This window comes from Ammospiza caudacuta, chromosome 13 (assembly GCF_027887145.1).
Source record: "Ammospiza caudacuta isolate bAmmCau1 chromosome 13, bAmmCau1.pri, whole genome shotgun sequence".
Classification (NCBI taxonomy): domain Eukaryota; kingdom Metazoa; phylum Chordata; class Aves; order Passeriformes; family Passerellidae; genus Ammospiza; species Ammospiza caudacuta.
This window is the reverse complement of record NC_080605.1, coordinates 15,820,267-15,835,715: the sequence shown is the minus strand read 5'-3', so window position 1 is coordinate 15,835,715 and position 15,449 is coordinate 15,820,267. Positions and strand designations below refer to the sequence as shown.

Sequence of the window (15,449 nt, the reverse complement as noted above, 5' to 3'; positions counted from 1 at the left end):
TGGCAGAGGGGACATGTGGACAGGGAAAGGCTGCTCCTCACAGCATGGCTGTGCACAGAGGGGCTCTGGACCCCAGCACTGCCCAGCAGTGTGTCCTCCCTGGGGTGAGAGGTGGAACTTGCCCTCTTTTCCTGGCTACACACCTCATCTGGAAAAGATTTAACATTTATTACCAAAAACGTTTGGGTATTCTGTTTTTTAAGGAGTTGCTCAATGAATAAACAACCCTTATCCACATCCACCCTTCCTGTTTGTCTGTTCCATCCAAGCGCGCTTGGGAAGCGCGAGTGGGAGTTGTGCCTGCCAGAGAGAAAAATGCTGATGGGGGAGATTTCCTGAGGTTCCTGGCAGCATGCGTGGCTCAGGGCTTTGTTCTGCCTCCAGCTATGGCCAAGACATTTCAAGTGAAGCCCTAAAACCACTGGGATAGGAAGAAGGGTAAAGGGAGTTGCCACTCTCCATCAAACAACCTTGGGTGGGACAGGATGCAGCATCCCCCTGTCACCCTGACCTCCAGCTGCCTGGGGATGTGCCAGGCCAGTGGTGGCTCCAAGTCCCCAGGTGAAGGAGTTTCAAGGCACACCATCTCCCAGCTCTCCCAGAGCTGTGCCAGGTAAGCTATCCATGCCATGACTGCCTGGCAGCACTGGCCTCAAGGTCAGACAGCCATGCCAGCCAGCACAGTGATCCCTCCAGGAATGGGGACATAGAGCCATGCTGCAGCCAGCTCTGCCATGGCAAGGAAATGGAAGCAGCAGCCTGGCTGCACCAGCTTTTGCCTGGAGGGGAAGGCAATGCTGGCATGGGCTGCTCTCCCCAGCTCAGGGTGACCCTAGCACCACCCCCTGAACCATCCCCATCCATACCAGGATGAGCACGGGGGCACACAGACCTTCCCCTCTCTCTCCAGAAAGTGTCACCAAGCTGATCCCAAGTCATGCTGGGCAGTGATGGAGGGGAAGAGGAGGGGTGACAAAGGCCATTGCTTTCAGCCACTGCCAGGGGGGTCAGGGCATGGGACCTGCACAAAACTCCAGCCCAGCAGACACTGGGGGCTGTGGGCACAAAGAAAGGTATCAGCCAGGGGCCATTACTGACAGCCCATTACTGCCACCCAGCTCCTCAGAAAAGGGTTCTACAGCACAGGGGTGGAGTCTGTTCCAGAGGATTCTGTAAGTACAGCTCTGCCTGCCTGGCCCAGCTGGGCTCCCCTGCAGTGCTGCCTTCTGCAGCTCTCGCCCACCCCAGCCTCAAACATGTGCTTTACACACAGCCCTGGATCAATGAGCCACGGGCTGCCTGCAGGAGGGCGCTGCTCTCCTCAGGAGATAATGTCACAAGCAGCAATCAGCATCAGCGAGCAATGCTCCCTCCAAAGCACATCTCATTAAGTTAATGTCTATTGGAGAGAAGTAAATGATGTGACATCTCCTCCAGCAGCTTTGAATGAGCTTCCAGGGATGACAGAAAAATTTGGGGGTAAGGCTTTATTCAGCACAGTAAAGAATGGACATGTAAATAAGGTACGGTTGTGTAACAAAGGTACACGCCTCCCAATCCCAAACACCACGTGGCCAAAATCCAACACCAGAACCAAAACTCCAGGATCATTTGGAGACAAAGCCTGTCCCAGCTAAGATGCTCACTAATTCCCTTCGTGTTTTACCCTACACATCACAATGGCTTTTCCTGGGAAGGAGGGCCAGGGAAGAGGTGCCACCAACCAAGTGCTGGGCCAGGAATGGCAGAGGGAGATGCTGGGGAGGTAAAAGCCTCTCCCAGATCTCAGCCAGGCATCACTCACAGCTCAGTACTCTATAGCCAGGGCCACCTCAGTTGATAGTGAGGACATCACTCTGGATCTCGTGGCTCAGCTGTGTCTGGAGGTCACTCAGTTTCTTCTTGAGGCCAGACAGGGCAGACAGGACGATGGTCTCGGGGCGCAGGGAGCCGCAGGACTCCACGTTGTAATAGAACCTGAGGTTATAAGGCAGGGGTTATGTCACCACCACCTCTGCAAGGAGGTGCAAACCCAGACTGCACATCATTCCAGCCCATCCACACCCACAGCAGGGAGATCTGCCTGCAATCCCAACCATCATCATCATCATTCACCTCCCAAGCAGGCAACAGCCAGTGCTGCCCCTCTAGAACCCTCACACCAACACTCACAACCTCAGAGGCTGGAAGAGCACTTCTGAGACTGATTTCTGTTCAGCACTGAGACCTGTGAGCCAGCAGCCCCCAGCCAGGGACTGAGGCTGGCTGAGGTGCTTTTGCAGTGCAAATAACACCAGCAATCAGAGCATGAGACACACACAGGTGAATGAACACCTTCAGCCAGGGTATTTCCCCCACAGGCCTCACACCTCACTGAGCAACATGAACTCAGGAGAACTGTCTAGGATCTCCCAGAGGGGAAAACCTGCCACATCCAGCTATATCACCACTTAACAGCAACTCCTGCCCTGCTTTTCAGGGAATGTCAGCTCCCTGGGCTGGCAATTTCAGCACAGTGTAGGCACTCTTTATTAATGAGAGCCCATGAGATGCACCCAGCCAGTCACCCCCTCTCCCAGCTGCAGCACTGCATTCAGCTCCCACCTCTCTGGCTTCCCATTGGGGTCGTAGGGCGCCTGAGCATCCTCATCATCGATCTCCGAGTACTCACTCTTGGGCCTGCAATCAGAGAGCAGGAGAGGTTACACAGAGGTTACACAGATCCCTGCTCCAGCCTGGCCCCACACACAGACAGGGAGAGCAGGAGAGGTTACACAGAGCCTGCTCCAGCCTGGCCCCACACACACACAGAGCAAGAGAGGTTACACAGAGCCCTACTCCAGCCTGGCCCCACACACACACAGAGCAAGAGAGGTTACACAGAGGTTACACAGAGCCTGCTCCAGCCTGGCCCCACACACACACAGGGAGAGCAGGAGAGGTTACACAGAGCCCCTGCCTGGCCCCACACACAGAGCCCAGGCACTCAGTGAGTGAGCACTGGGGCTCACGTGCAGCACACAACAGGGTGGTCATCAAACATCAAGTCACAGAGAAAAGCTCAGTCACACATTGTGTTTTCTGGCTCCTCATTAACGCCCCAGAGTCAGCCAGCAGCACTGGAAGAAGGGGATCAGCCCTGCTCTGCCCACACTCAGCAAGCTGTGGCTCCATCCACCAACACTGGTACAATCTGGCAGGTGCTTACAGTTCAGGGATATTAATTCCTGAAGGGACTGTGTTTATGGAGCCTGGATGCTTTTATGGAGTAATGGACCTTGAGTTATCTTTTCTTTCTACTTCCCACTGGGCCAGGAAAGCACTGGAGTACTCCAGCACTCAAGTCTGTGAGGAACAGCTGGCTTGGAGCCAGCAGGAAAAAAATCTCCTGTACAACAGACACCACCTGCATCAGTGAGCTCCATCCTATGTCCTGCACCTCCCCTCCTCTACCAAAACCACTGCAATTCCTGTGCATCAGTTACACAAACACATCTCTCCACCTGCTGCATCCCTTGGTTTATACAGCACCACATCAGAGAGACTGTGTGGAACCACTTAATCCATGTAAGAAAACCCAAAGCCTTGAGCTGTCTGAGAAGCCAGCACAGAAAATCCTGTACCCACCAAGGTCTCCTGCTGGCCTTCCTCTGCCCCAGCAATGCCCAGGAACACTGATCCCAGCAGCTGTAATCAGCTGCCTGAAATAAAACTATTTCTCAAACAAACCCTCTGCCTGTACAAGCCACTGAGATAGATGAAGTGTTAATGAAGGGGGGATTTCTTGTCACTTGCAGCACCATCCATGACCAAAACAGTGCAGAGGTTTCCATGACCCTGGCAGCTGTTTGGAGAGTCCAGCTGCATGCCAGTGCTCTGCCAACAGCCTCAAAAAGCAACTAGCATGAAAAACTAAACCAAAAATCATAGCTGGCCTTGGACAGCAGAAGGCTTTGGCTCTGTATTGTCTTCACAGGGAGTCAGATGAACTTGAAAAGACAGACATATCATCAAGAACTGGCAGCTCCAATACCAATCATCTTTTGGGATTTTTCCAACTTTTACATAGATTTTGCCTAGCACTTCTCAAAAATTGTTTCCTGGTGCCCTGTCTGTGGTATGCCACACCAGGTTTGTGAGCCTGCCACTGACCAATGTTTACAGCAGCACATCCACCACCCTGCCCAGTCCCTGCTCTCAGCCTGCCCTGCCCAAAGCACCTGGCTCCTCACTATGCTGCTGGCTCCAGAGTGCTCAGTGACAGGATGTCACTTAGTGACAGTGATCACTGCTAGGTGATCACTGGGATACTCAGCCAGGAGCAGCTCAGGTGAGCAGCATTCATGAAAAGTCATGCTGGATAAAGTCCTCACCCAGGCCAAAGCAGGGCAGCAGCTTTCCAAAAGTAAAATCATGTCACTTTTGGATGCGAAGCTGTGTGCAACCTGTGTAGAATGGTATTTCAGAGGAGAGGAAAGGGCCAGAGAGGGAAACCCTGCAAGAGCTCAGGCTCCAAAAGTGAGGAGATGTGTGGGTTAAATCACAGCCATACTGGGCTTCCTCAAGCCAGGCTGAAAAATCAGTCTTGCAACCCAACCTTCTACTCTTTACTCTCATAGCAACTTCTTTCATCTCACATGGATCTGCTCCTTCCTCAGACCTTACTCTGACCTACAGAACATTTGCACAGGCAAGGAAAAAAATCAACAAGAAGTGATGAAAAAGGGCATGAAAGTGAGGCAAACCAGCAGTGATGGTACATGAGGGAGGACAAAGATGACCACAAACCATTCCACCTTGTGTGCAGCTGCCAAGTGACTGACTTTGCTAGCCAACCCCAGGAGCAGACTCTGCACAAGGGGACATGGCAGGCACGCTCCCCATCGCTTACTGAGCCAAATTACAGGGCTGAAATGTAAGGTGTAGCCTGCTGGAAAACCCTTGCCAGGTGCTGCAGACAGACAGCAGGACATACCACTCCTCTGGCTTGGGGTACACGGTGTGCCTGAGCGCGTTGTCGGGGTCGTACTCGAAGGCCACTCCGGCCGTGGGGTTCCACTTGGCGTGCTCCTTGCCAAAGCCCTTCTTGGCGTAGGCGCGCAGCCGCAGCTCCTGCCCCTTGCGCAGCTTCACGATCAGGATGTCTGCAGGGCACACAGAGGGGACAGCAGTGGGTGAGCACACCCTGCAAAGGCAGATTGCTGCTGGAAGATGTCACCAGGATCCAGGTTTAGCTTGGATTCTTAGCAGGGTGTGACCGTGTTCACAGGGGTCTGAGGATGAGGGAAGAGATGAGGATCTGACTCCATGTTTCAGAAGGCTTGATTTATTATTTTATGATATATATTATATTAAAACTTTACTAAAAGAATAGAAAAAAGGATTTCATCAGAAGAATAGAAAAAGAAGAAATTATAGCAAAGGCTTGTATATATATATACTCTCTGTCCGAGCCAGCTCACTGTGATTAGCCATTAATTAGAAACAATCAACATGAGACCAATCACAGATCCTCCTGTTGCATTCCACAGCAGCAGATAACCATTGTTTACATTTTGTTCCTGAGGCCTCTCAGCTTCTCAGGAGAAAAAATCCTAAGGAAAGGATTTTTCATAAAAGATGTCTGTGACAGCAGGGCTCAGCTGTGTCCCCAGAAGAGCTAAGGAAAAAGGAGCTGCACAGGCCCCCAAGGAACAGCCAACAACACAGCATTTCACCTCCTTGCTGTCTCTGAGTTCTCACAAGGAGAGACAGAAGCACCCTCTTCAGTTCTGGGACAATCTGAGTGGCATTAAGACAAAATGCTACCCCACTTGTGCAGTGACACCAGCAGCTCAGAAGTGTCATATTTACAGCTGCCTTACAGTTGCACAGTAGTAAAGGAAGGATGAGCTCAAAGAACCTGAGAGAAAAGGGAATTTCCTATAGTAGGAGTCCTAGTAAAATATCTGTATTGTATATTGAATATCTGTATAAAGGCCTTGCCCTGATAAGCCCTGGATGTTCTTGATGGGCTGCAGTTGTAGCTAGTGAAGATAACTGTGATAAAAGGGGGTGGGCTTGGCCAGTCATACAGTGCTTGGAAAGAGCCCTGACTAAGAAGCAGCAACAAGCAGAAGAAGTTGGTGCTGTGAGGAACTGCCCCTGAGAAATATTGCCAAGAAGGTACGAGACTTTAGAAATATGATTGTGACCATATGGGACTTTAGAAATATGAAATACAACAAGATAACAACAATTTCCTGCTACAGTTCCTATTGCCAGTGACCCAGCACTCACCATCCTGCTCCACATAGTCATTGGGGTCGTTGTCTCTACTTCGAGATGTCACCTGCAGCAGCCAAACAAGACCAAGCAAATTAGGGGCAAGATCAGCTTGGATGAGTGCTCCAGCACAGCACAGCTGCTTGGCTCCTAAAGCCACTCCCACAGCTGCTACAGATGACACACAGCACTCAGAGCACCTCAGCCGAAGGCAAGTAACAGACAGCAGGCTCCAGCTGGGCTTTACCCAGGCACACACTGTCACCAGGCAGCAGGTGACATCTGGATCCACCTCAACAGTGTACTAGAACTAGACCTTATCATTCTCTAAAACTCCCTGAAAGGTGGCTGTGCTCAGGTGGGGTTGGGCTCCTTCTCCAGCCAGCACTGACAGAACAAGAGGGCAGTCTCAAACTGCATCAAGGGAAATACAGGTTGGATATTAGGAAAAGTTTTTCATGGAAAGTGTGATCAAGTTCTGGAATGGCCTGCCTGGGGAGGTGGTGGAGGCACCATCCCTGGATGGTGCCACCTCACTCGGTGCCAGGGTTCAGTTGAGGGGTTGGGGCTGGGTTGGACTCGGTGATCCTGAAGGTCTCTTCCAACCCTGTCATTCTGTAAATGCTGTGAATCCTGCGAGGTCTGTGAGTGCAGGAGGTGGCACTGACCGGGATGACGCGGGGGTTGTTGGAGATGAGGTCCCGGGATGTCACGTGCCGGGTCTGGTCCTCGTTGCAGCGAACGTCCAGCGTGAACTCCACGGAGCACTCGGGGCAGAACTCATCACACGTGCAGTCCTGGCACACACACACAAACACACACACACACTCGGGTTCTTTATACACAAACTGACAGAGCTTCCCTTCAGACCAAACACCCACCACCCTCAAAATGACTCCCCACAGCATTTTTTGTGACTCACTCTGGAATATTGCATCTTATCCACAATGTCGTCGCTGGTGAGCGGGATGAGACCTGGGAGAAGCAAGAAATCAGAGGAATGTCTGATAGACCACAAGAGCCCCTAACCCTGATTTTGCCTGCAACACACCTTCATCTTCCTCCCCACCCAGTACTCACCCAGCCTGTGCGCAATGAACTCATCGTGGAGCACGGAGGAGTTGGCATCGATCTGGACCCAGTCAATGGCTGCAGAGAACAGAAAGTCACAAACTAAGGAATACTCATGTGGGGAAAACAAGCTTGTGAGTGCACAGAAAACATTCCAGAGACTGCAGAGACACTGGGGCAGCATCTGCAGGGCACAGCAATGGCTGAACACGAGTAAGGAGAGCCAAAAGCAGAGAGGAGGAGTGGGGAACATGAAAGGAAAGTGGCAGGAGCTACGCGGAGGGCAGCCCAAGGCACTGCGACCACAGGCAAGCGAAAGGCCTCACCTATGATGGGGACTTCTGCGATGAACACCCTTCGAATGGAATTCGCCACCCTGAGGGAGGGAAACACCCGTGTTGGGCATGAGGGAGCGTGAGGCTGCAGGCCCGCACAGACCGGGCCGAGGCCGCGGCGGGGCTTTGCCTCACAGACCCTGCCCGGCCGCCCCGGGGCCTCCCGCGGCCGCTTCACCCCCGGGCCGCCCGCCCCGGCCCCGCGGCGGTGCTCACGCCAGGTCCGTGTTCTCGATGATGAACTTGACGTTCTCGTCCGTGAGCTCGGTGATGCGCACGGTGGGCTGGTTGGCGTACGGCATGGCTGCCCCGCTCCCGCCGCCCGCAGCGCCCGCCCGGTCCCGCCCCGCCCCGCTCCCCCGGCCCCGGTGCGCCCGCAATAAGAGTCCGTGCCAGGCTGAGTACGACTTTATTGGTGCCGGGGAAGGGCCGGGCGCGGCCGCTCCGGTGCTCGCCGCCGCCGCCTCACCGGCGCTGGTTCAGCCCCGCCAGGTTCTTGATCTGTGGGCACAGGGAGAACGAGGTTTAGTGCTCCTGTCCCGGGCGGGTACCGAGGGGAGGCCGGTGTGCTACGAGCAGAGATGCGGGGCCGAGAGGGATCTCTGTGGTTTGGGGATGGACAAGAACCAAACTCCGGCCGCCCCTCGCACCGGAGCCTGCCCTCCCAGTCAGCAGGTTTGGGTTTATTTCTGTGGCCCCACAGACCTCGGCAGTGAATTTTTGCTTTTGGGGCTTAATTTGGCTCATCCATTTTGCAGAGAGCTGCAGAGCTCAGCACTCCTGTACACCTCCTCGGGACCCCCTGCACCCGTGGGAGGTCCGGAATGCGCTCCCCTGTCAGGAATGTACTGGGATGATTCTGCCCTAAAGCCGCCTGACCACGGCCCACCCCCTTCAGGATGCACCCAGGTTTATCTGGGCACTGCATCTGCTGCAGGGACAGAGGGAGACATCCCAGACCCGGGGGCACCGTGTGGATGTAAAACAGAGCCCGGGGCTTCTCTAGGGGAGGATCCTCTTGGCACACGCAGGTATGAGAGAGGAGAGAGCCTGAGAGACACCAAATCCCACCACAACTGCAGGGGAAAGGAGGTGGGAGAAATTCTTGACAAGTGCTTCATCAGTTACAATGTCTAAATTATGTTCCAGCCTACTTGTCCCATAACAAGAAAATCACTTTGTTACTAAATAAAACGGGAGTTGTCCAAAAATAGAATCACAGCGAGGCCCTGAAGGCCTTCGGAAGCCACTCTTGGGTACACAGAAGGTTATTTTGTATCCCAGAAGAAGTGCAGTTCCCTGACAGAAAGCAGTCCAGGACACTACCAAGAAGTGGAGGAATTCTTGGAAGGACACTGGAGTCCAATGAGAGAGCTTGAGGAAGTCACCATGCTGTGGCTCAGGGACTGGGGCCACTGAGCCTCTGTCAAGATTTCCAGCACAGAGCCTGGCACAGGGAGAGATCTTGTGACAAGCAATGGAGAACAGCTGTATTTATTCTGATCACCTGTCTCTCATCCCTAAAGCTCATCCTGCAGCTTCAGACTTAATTTCCTTATGCTCTATTCAAGTGCTTCCACCACAAAACAGTGAGCTAACCTCAGACTACCAAGGAAATCACCCTTAAATAAATCTAAGTTATGAAAGATGACAGTTTTTCCATGTTGTCCTCTAGATTTGGGAGGAAAACACCTGCTGACATTCAGGAGCAATTCTGCTCTCACAGCCCTGCAGGTTCCAGCATTACTTACAGTAACTGCAGCTCCCATCAGGCCCTGGACAACAGCTTCTCCAGTGGATTGTACCTGGGAGACACAAGGAGAACACAACATTTTGCTTCCTGCAGTTGCACCCGTGGCCCCCAAACACAGAGGGAATGCACAACAAGCATGTGTCTGCCACAGAAAGGTGCTGACAGCACTGCAGACAAGTGACAGCCACAGACAGGGACATGGAAGGGGTTTCCTGGGATGTCTCCTAACCACTGGGACAGTCTGACAAAGAGGGCACCTCCATGTCAATTTATTAAAAACCACAAAATCATTTATTGATTTGGAACTGACAGCAACAAGGGGGTGTCTCAGCAGATGGGCACGATGGAAAAGCCAGCTGTGCCTGCAGGTATCCTTGTGGAGGAGGGATGTGCTGCACGCACACCTGTCCCCAGGCTTACCTGGGTGGCTGTATTGCTCATGGCCATGGCATCAGCCACTCTGTTCTCCAGGAAGCGCCAGGTGTCCTCGAAGCCAGGGGACGAGTCCTGCATCATGACCAGCTCCGTGGTGTTGTAGATGGCAGTGAGCACTGCCCGCCGGGTGTACCAGTTAAACTGCAGGGCATGGGAGGGAGAGAGAGACAGAGCTGTGACCTGAGTGCTCATCCAGGGTCACACAACTGCCAAGAGAGACAGAGCTGTGACCTGAGTGCACATCCAGGGTCACAGAACTGCCAGGAACACCCCACACCCACAGCATGTCCCTCCCTCTTGGATTTCCTGAGCCCCTGTAATTGGGAGGAATGATGAATCTGACTCCATGTTCTCAGAAGGCTTTTATTATTTTATTATCTGCATTATATTAAAGAATACTATACTAAATAATAGAGAAAGGATACAGACAGAAGGCTGTATCTAATTAGTATCTAAAAGATACTAAATTAGTATGTAAAAGAAACTAATGAAAACTCATGACTCTCTCTTCAGAGTCCAACACAGCTTGGCCCTGATTGGTGATTAACTCAAAACAATTCACATTAAACCAATGACACCCCCAGCTGTTGGATAAACAATCTCCAAACCACTTTCCAAAGCAGCAAAACACAGGAGAAGTGAATGAGATAATATTGTTTTTCTTCTCTGAGGCTTCTCAGCTTCCCAGGAGAGAAATCGCGGGCAAGGGGGTTTTTCCAGAAAATATGACAGTGACACCTCCCCATATAGAGGAATTTGCCATTTGCAGCTGGATCTCTCAGGGCCTCAGACAAAACTCTTTCTGTTCTCTTCCTGCTCCTAAAATCCCACCTGAAGGGGTCTCTGAGGCATGAGAATTCTCTGCCTGGCTCCTGGTGTTGGGAAGAGGGATCTGCTGTCAGTGACTTTAAACCCCATTACTGGGAAGAGGGAGCAGGCTCAGCTTTCCTGGAAAACTCATGCAGCCAGTCAGGAGGTGCAAACAAAACACAACTTTAGAAACTCCTAATCCCTGCATCAGTGAGACTTTAGGAACAGCTCAGTGCAGACACTGGCTCCAACATGTTGATTTGACTTGCATAACACATAAGGGACTTTCAGTTCCTGAAGCAATTGTGTTCTTTCAGTTGCCTTCTGGTTTATTCCTTTAATTTTTCTGCTGCCTTATTTATTTTTCACTTCAGTAGCTTCTCTTTTATACACAGATAAAAGAAGCTTATTAAAGTAGTCTGTTAAAATGGTTCATTTAGCTTTTTCCATCTCACCCTACATCTATAAGAATTAAAGTAATTTATTAATTGCCATAATTAAGGTTATAATTTTCTTTTATTTCCTGCCAGAAAGATGAAAGCTTTAATAAGCTACTGGTATTTTTAGGTAGGTTCTTTAAAGGTTTTCAAGTCAAGTCTGTAAATGCTATTGCTAGTAAAAGAGAGCTGTTGGATAGACCCACTGCTCACTCACTGAAAACTGGATCAACTTCTCAGTCTCAAAATCTCAACAACTTTGTCTGTGTCTTCAAAAAGGAAAAGATAAGAGCACTTAAGAGCCTAGGGAAGCAGGTCCTTTTAATTTGCACTAATCCCATTGGCAGTAATTTGCATTCAGCCTCAGTGGCTCTTAAGTCTCTTTAGAAATTAGATGTTGTTTATAAGGACCTTTGGGTGCCTCTGAAATGCTTTCTTCACTCAACAAATGGGCCATGTGCAGAGGGACTCAGCCCCACTCCTGTCTGAACCCATGACTTTGCCAAAGTGCTGAGGGGTAGAAGCAGCTTGTCCCAAAGCACAAGGACTCACATCTGTGGACTGGTCCCCAGCATAGTGCCAGATATCATCAATCATGCTGGTGAGGAGGCTGAGGCTGGAAGGGATGTTACGTGGGAGCAGCAGGACACTCAGGGCCTGCAAAGGAAACAAAGAAATGGGAGCCAAAGAGAGAAGGATGTAACACCAAAGGAGACCAACACTGCTCTGCCCTGTTATCTTTCCCCTGTTGCTGCTGACTGAGCCTGTCACTTGTCACTCCAGCTCCCAGTGACAAGTCCTCCCAGCTCTCTGCAGTCTTTCCAAGCAGCAGGATGTGCAGGGAGCACACAGTGTGGCTCAGCAGGGTGTGCAGGGAGCACACAGTGTGGCTCAGTAAGTGGCACAGTAAGTTCAGGCCTCAGCCTGTACTGGCCCAGAAGATCCCTCCCTGCTCAGTTCAAACATCCCTGTGCTGTCTCTCCTGAGCTGCCTCTGTGGCATGGAAACATCAGAGCCTGAGCTGACTCACACTGTGCTGTGCCCCTGTGGGCAGGGAGTCACATCTCTCATTTCTCTGAATTTGACTTTGAACTCAGAGCTGCAACCAAGGGCAGAGCAGCGCCAGCCATAATGGCCCTGCTGGGATCCTGCAGCCTTTGAATGCAATCACACAGTGCCAGGAGAGACACAAACCACCCACATCCTTCACAGGGCAAATTATGCTAATCTGAAAGAAGAACATGAAGCCTGTACTCTCTCTCTGTGCATGGGGTGTAGGATTCAGCTGCCCAGAGGCCAGCAGTGGCTCTGCACAGAGGCTGACCTCACAGCAATCTTTGCAGGCCAAGATTAGGAACTCTCTGCTTGTCACTGTAGCCACAATTCAGTCTGTGAGAAGAATGGCTTGGGAGTTAAACCTGAATTTAGAAGCATGGAGCCCTCTCAGGTCAGCTCTACCCTCAGGCTGCCAGGGGTCTGTCAGTCACACTGCAAGGACAGCTCCCTGCAGCAAAGCAGTTCTGCATTCCCAGGTGTGAGGTGATCCCAGTGCAGCCACAGCAATGCTGCACAGAGCCTGACTCACAGTGACCCTGCAAGCAGGACTGAGCAGAGACACAGCAATCAATCCCCTGGGGATGCCAGATGGGTGGAGGGAACAGCAGAGAGCTCTGCCATTCCAGAACTGCCAGAAACAGTTGCTCTAAGGTCACCTTTAACTGCCTCCTTCAAGGCTGCTCTCCTCCTGAAGGCTACTAATCATCTGAAAGCAGCCAGGGCTTCATTTACTACCCTGAACTAATCTGGTGGGGAGACTGTGTTGAAAGTCACAGGGTGTTTAAAGTATACACACACAAAAGAGACAATGCTGATATTACTTTTATACCTGGGGCCATTTCTCAATATATGGAATCAGCATCCTCAGTCTGGCTTCCACAGCATCTCTCAGGAATTCATCTATAGGCTTCTTCCTGAGTAAGGAAAAAAAAATTAGAAAGAATATCCAAGTTAAACTCAATTCTGATCTTGAAAGATCAATCTCCACCTGGCTGAGCAATAGATAAGGAAAGTATTGCACATCCTTCATGCCTTTGGTCCTAGTCTGTATCTGGGAAGATGATTTTATTTGGGTAAATTATACTTTTAATCTCAAGTATCTGTGTTCCAGGTGGCCTCTCTGTCTACCCAGCTCCCAAAATCTGCAAAGGAAGACATTTGTTCACAGCCAGTACTCACTCTGCTTCACCCAGCTGCACTAGTTTCTGCTCCTTCTTCAGCAGCTCGGACAATTTGGTGTTGCAGTCAGACACAAAGTGCAGGATCAGTTCACTGCCATCGCTGTGAAACAGCCCTGCTGCAGCAACAGAGAGGCCCAGGGTCTGGAGGGAAGAAGAGAGAAGACAGACCAGGTCAGACACTGCTAAGCAGGATCCAGCTAGCAAAAAGTTGTATTTATTTTGTGAAAGACATTATGTGAATTTAAACAAAGCAACACTGCATTAAAAAGTACTTCCTAGACATGTTCTCTCTTTAGGATTCACTACTGTACGTTGTGTCTCAGTCTGACTCTGAAGGGGTTACCCTGTAGCAGCTGGGTTTCACTCCTGCCCAGTAGCGTTTGCTGACTAGGGTGCATCGCCCAAGAGTATGTGGGGGAAGCATGCAGGCCTGGCTGTCCCTGCACTTCAGCTCCATCCAGTTTTCAACTGGGTTGTTGCTTCTCTCCCCACATACCTTGGCTCCCTCTGCAATGGCCTCTGCAGTCCAGCCATGCTCAGGCACAAACTCCAGCGCCGCTGTGAGGATTCGATGCTGCAGCTGCTCCTCGCTCTCATAGTCCTCAGACTGCTGGCCGCCCTGGCCAGTGTAACTATGAGAAGGTATTGTTACAGTGAGGGAGTGTCACCACCAACCACAGAACCTGGGCTCTGCCACTCACGCCCTCACACCAGGCACATTTTAGGACCTGCTTAGTATCAATCTGGCCTCCTCCAGTAAAATCCTTCCCTGTCCAGAAAAATGATTCTTAACGAATCTTTGCTGAGAGAGAAGAGGGAAATAAGGGAAGGAGGGCTCAGTGGAGATGGAGACCAATCAGCCCCACATTCCCCTCCTTTACAGAAAGCTAAACTATAACCTTTTCCAACATGGGCTTTATACTATGGGCATATAGACAATATATGGTCCCTGGTTTTTTAGATTCACACGAAAATCCAGAAACAAAGACCTGCAAGCCCCATACTGTTTCTATGGTGGAATTTGTACAGTCACAGCAAACCAGCTCTCCAGCTGCTGCAGTCTGGTGCTCCTTAACTCTGGATCTTGTCTTCCATTTTCAAATGTGAGGTTCAGGAAAGCAAAAGCCCTCCGACCCCTCTTGGTGGGACAGTGCTAGAAGGAGTTGTGAGTTACCTGGGGTGAGGGCCCTGAAGTTTCTCTTCAGGCTGGTGCCCAGCTGGAGGTGAATCAAAGTGCTGCTGGGAGGAGGATGCCCATGGCTCCTTCTTGTGCTCATCGGAGGCTGCCCTGAGCGCGGCGGAGGCCTGGAGAGCCCGGAGGGGTGGGTACTGCTGGCACCTGACCACTGCAAGGAAAAACAAGAGTCAGCATCTCCTTCCCACACCGGGAAAATCAAGGTGGAGAGAACTGTGGTGAATGCAGCTGAAAAGAACACAAATTCAGAGTGTCTATTTTTACGCTTCTGTTAAGCGCCGCTCTCAGCTGAGCTCATGTCTATGTGAATAAAGCAAAAATGTTTTGTGAGGGAAAGTGCAGTGCAAATGGCAGATATTGCAAGTTGTTTCCCAATCTCGGACTGGAAACCAGGCAGCCAACATGCCCTCTCCCCATTTTGGTCCCTGATTAAGGAGTTGGGAGGAAGGTGCTTAACTCCGAGCAGGAGATATAAGGCAAGTCCGACTCGGGAGCCGAAGAGCCCTGACACACACCACACGCTAATCACTAAGTGATTACTCAATGACACTCTGGGAGAACTTTTAATTTAGCTGCTGGTTTTTAGATTTGGGGTTTATTTTAAATAAATTTGGTTTCACGGCCCACGCGCCTAACGAAAACCACCACGGCCCAACCCCTCATTCAAACCCACCGGCTTGGGGCCCGCCCCGCTTCCCTCACACCCCCCGTGCCCTTCACCTCACCTTGCCCCGCCCCGATCGCCGGAGGCGCGCACGGGGACGCGCACGGGAGCGCGCTCCCCCCTCCCCCTCCCTTCCCTCCCCGCCCCGCGTCCCGGGCGCGCCCCCCCCGCCCCTCACCCGCGCGCCGTGCCCGCCACAGCCGCCAGCCCGCGCGCCGCAGCCCGCCCGCCGCCGCCATCTTGGAAGC

At 51.6% G+C, this 15,449-nt stretch overlaps 2 protein-coding genes across 2 annotated transcripts; both read right to left on the bottom strand.

The window, feature by feature from the left end:
* Nucleotides 1-1,482: 1,482 nt before the first annotated feature.
* On the bottom strand, nt 1,483-8,013 carry POLR2C (RNA polymerase II subunit C). Its single transcript, XM_058813408.1, has 9 exons — nt 7,887-8,013; nt 7,662-7,711; nt 7,345-7,413; nt 7,187-7,239; nt 6,933-7,061; nt 6,280-6,331; nt 4,976-5,144; nt 2,605-2,679; nt 1,483-1,977 (listed from the first exon to the last, which is right to left on the bottom strand). Exons 1-9 carry the CDS (start codon nt 7,970-7,972, stop codon nt 1,833-1,835), a joined length of 828 nt encoding a protein of 275 aa, XP_058669391.1. The 5' UTR covers nt 7,973-8,013; the 3' UTR covers nt 1,483-1,832.
* COQ9 (coenzyme Q9) lies at nt 7,990-15,441 on the bottom strand. Its single transcript, XM_058813407.1, has 9 exons — nt 15,380-15,441; nt 14,517-14,688; nt 13,839-13,974; nt 13,341-13,483; nt 12,991-13,075; nt 11,658-11,762; nt 9,844-9,999; nt 9,422-9,475; nt 7,990-8,171 (listed from the first exon to the last, which is right to left on the bottom strand). Exons 1-9 carry the CDS (start codon nt 15,438-15,440, stop codon nt 8,136-8,138), a joined length of 948 nt encoding a protein of 315 aa, XP_058669390.1. The 5' UTR covers nt 15,441; the 3' UTR covers nt 7,990-8,135.
* Nucleotides 15,442-15,449: the final 8 nt, after the last annotated feature.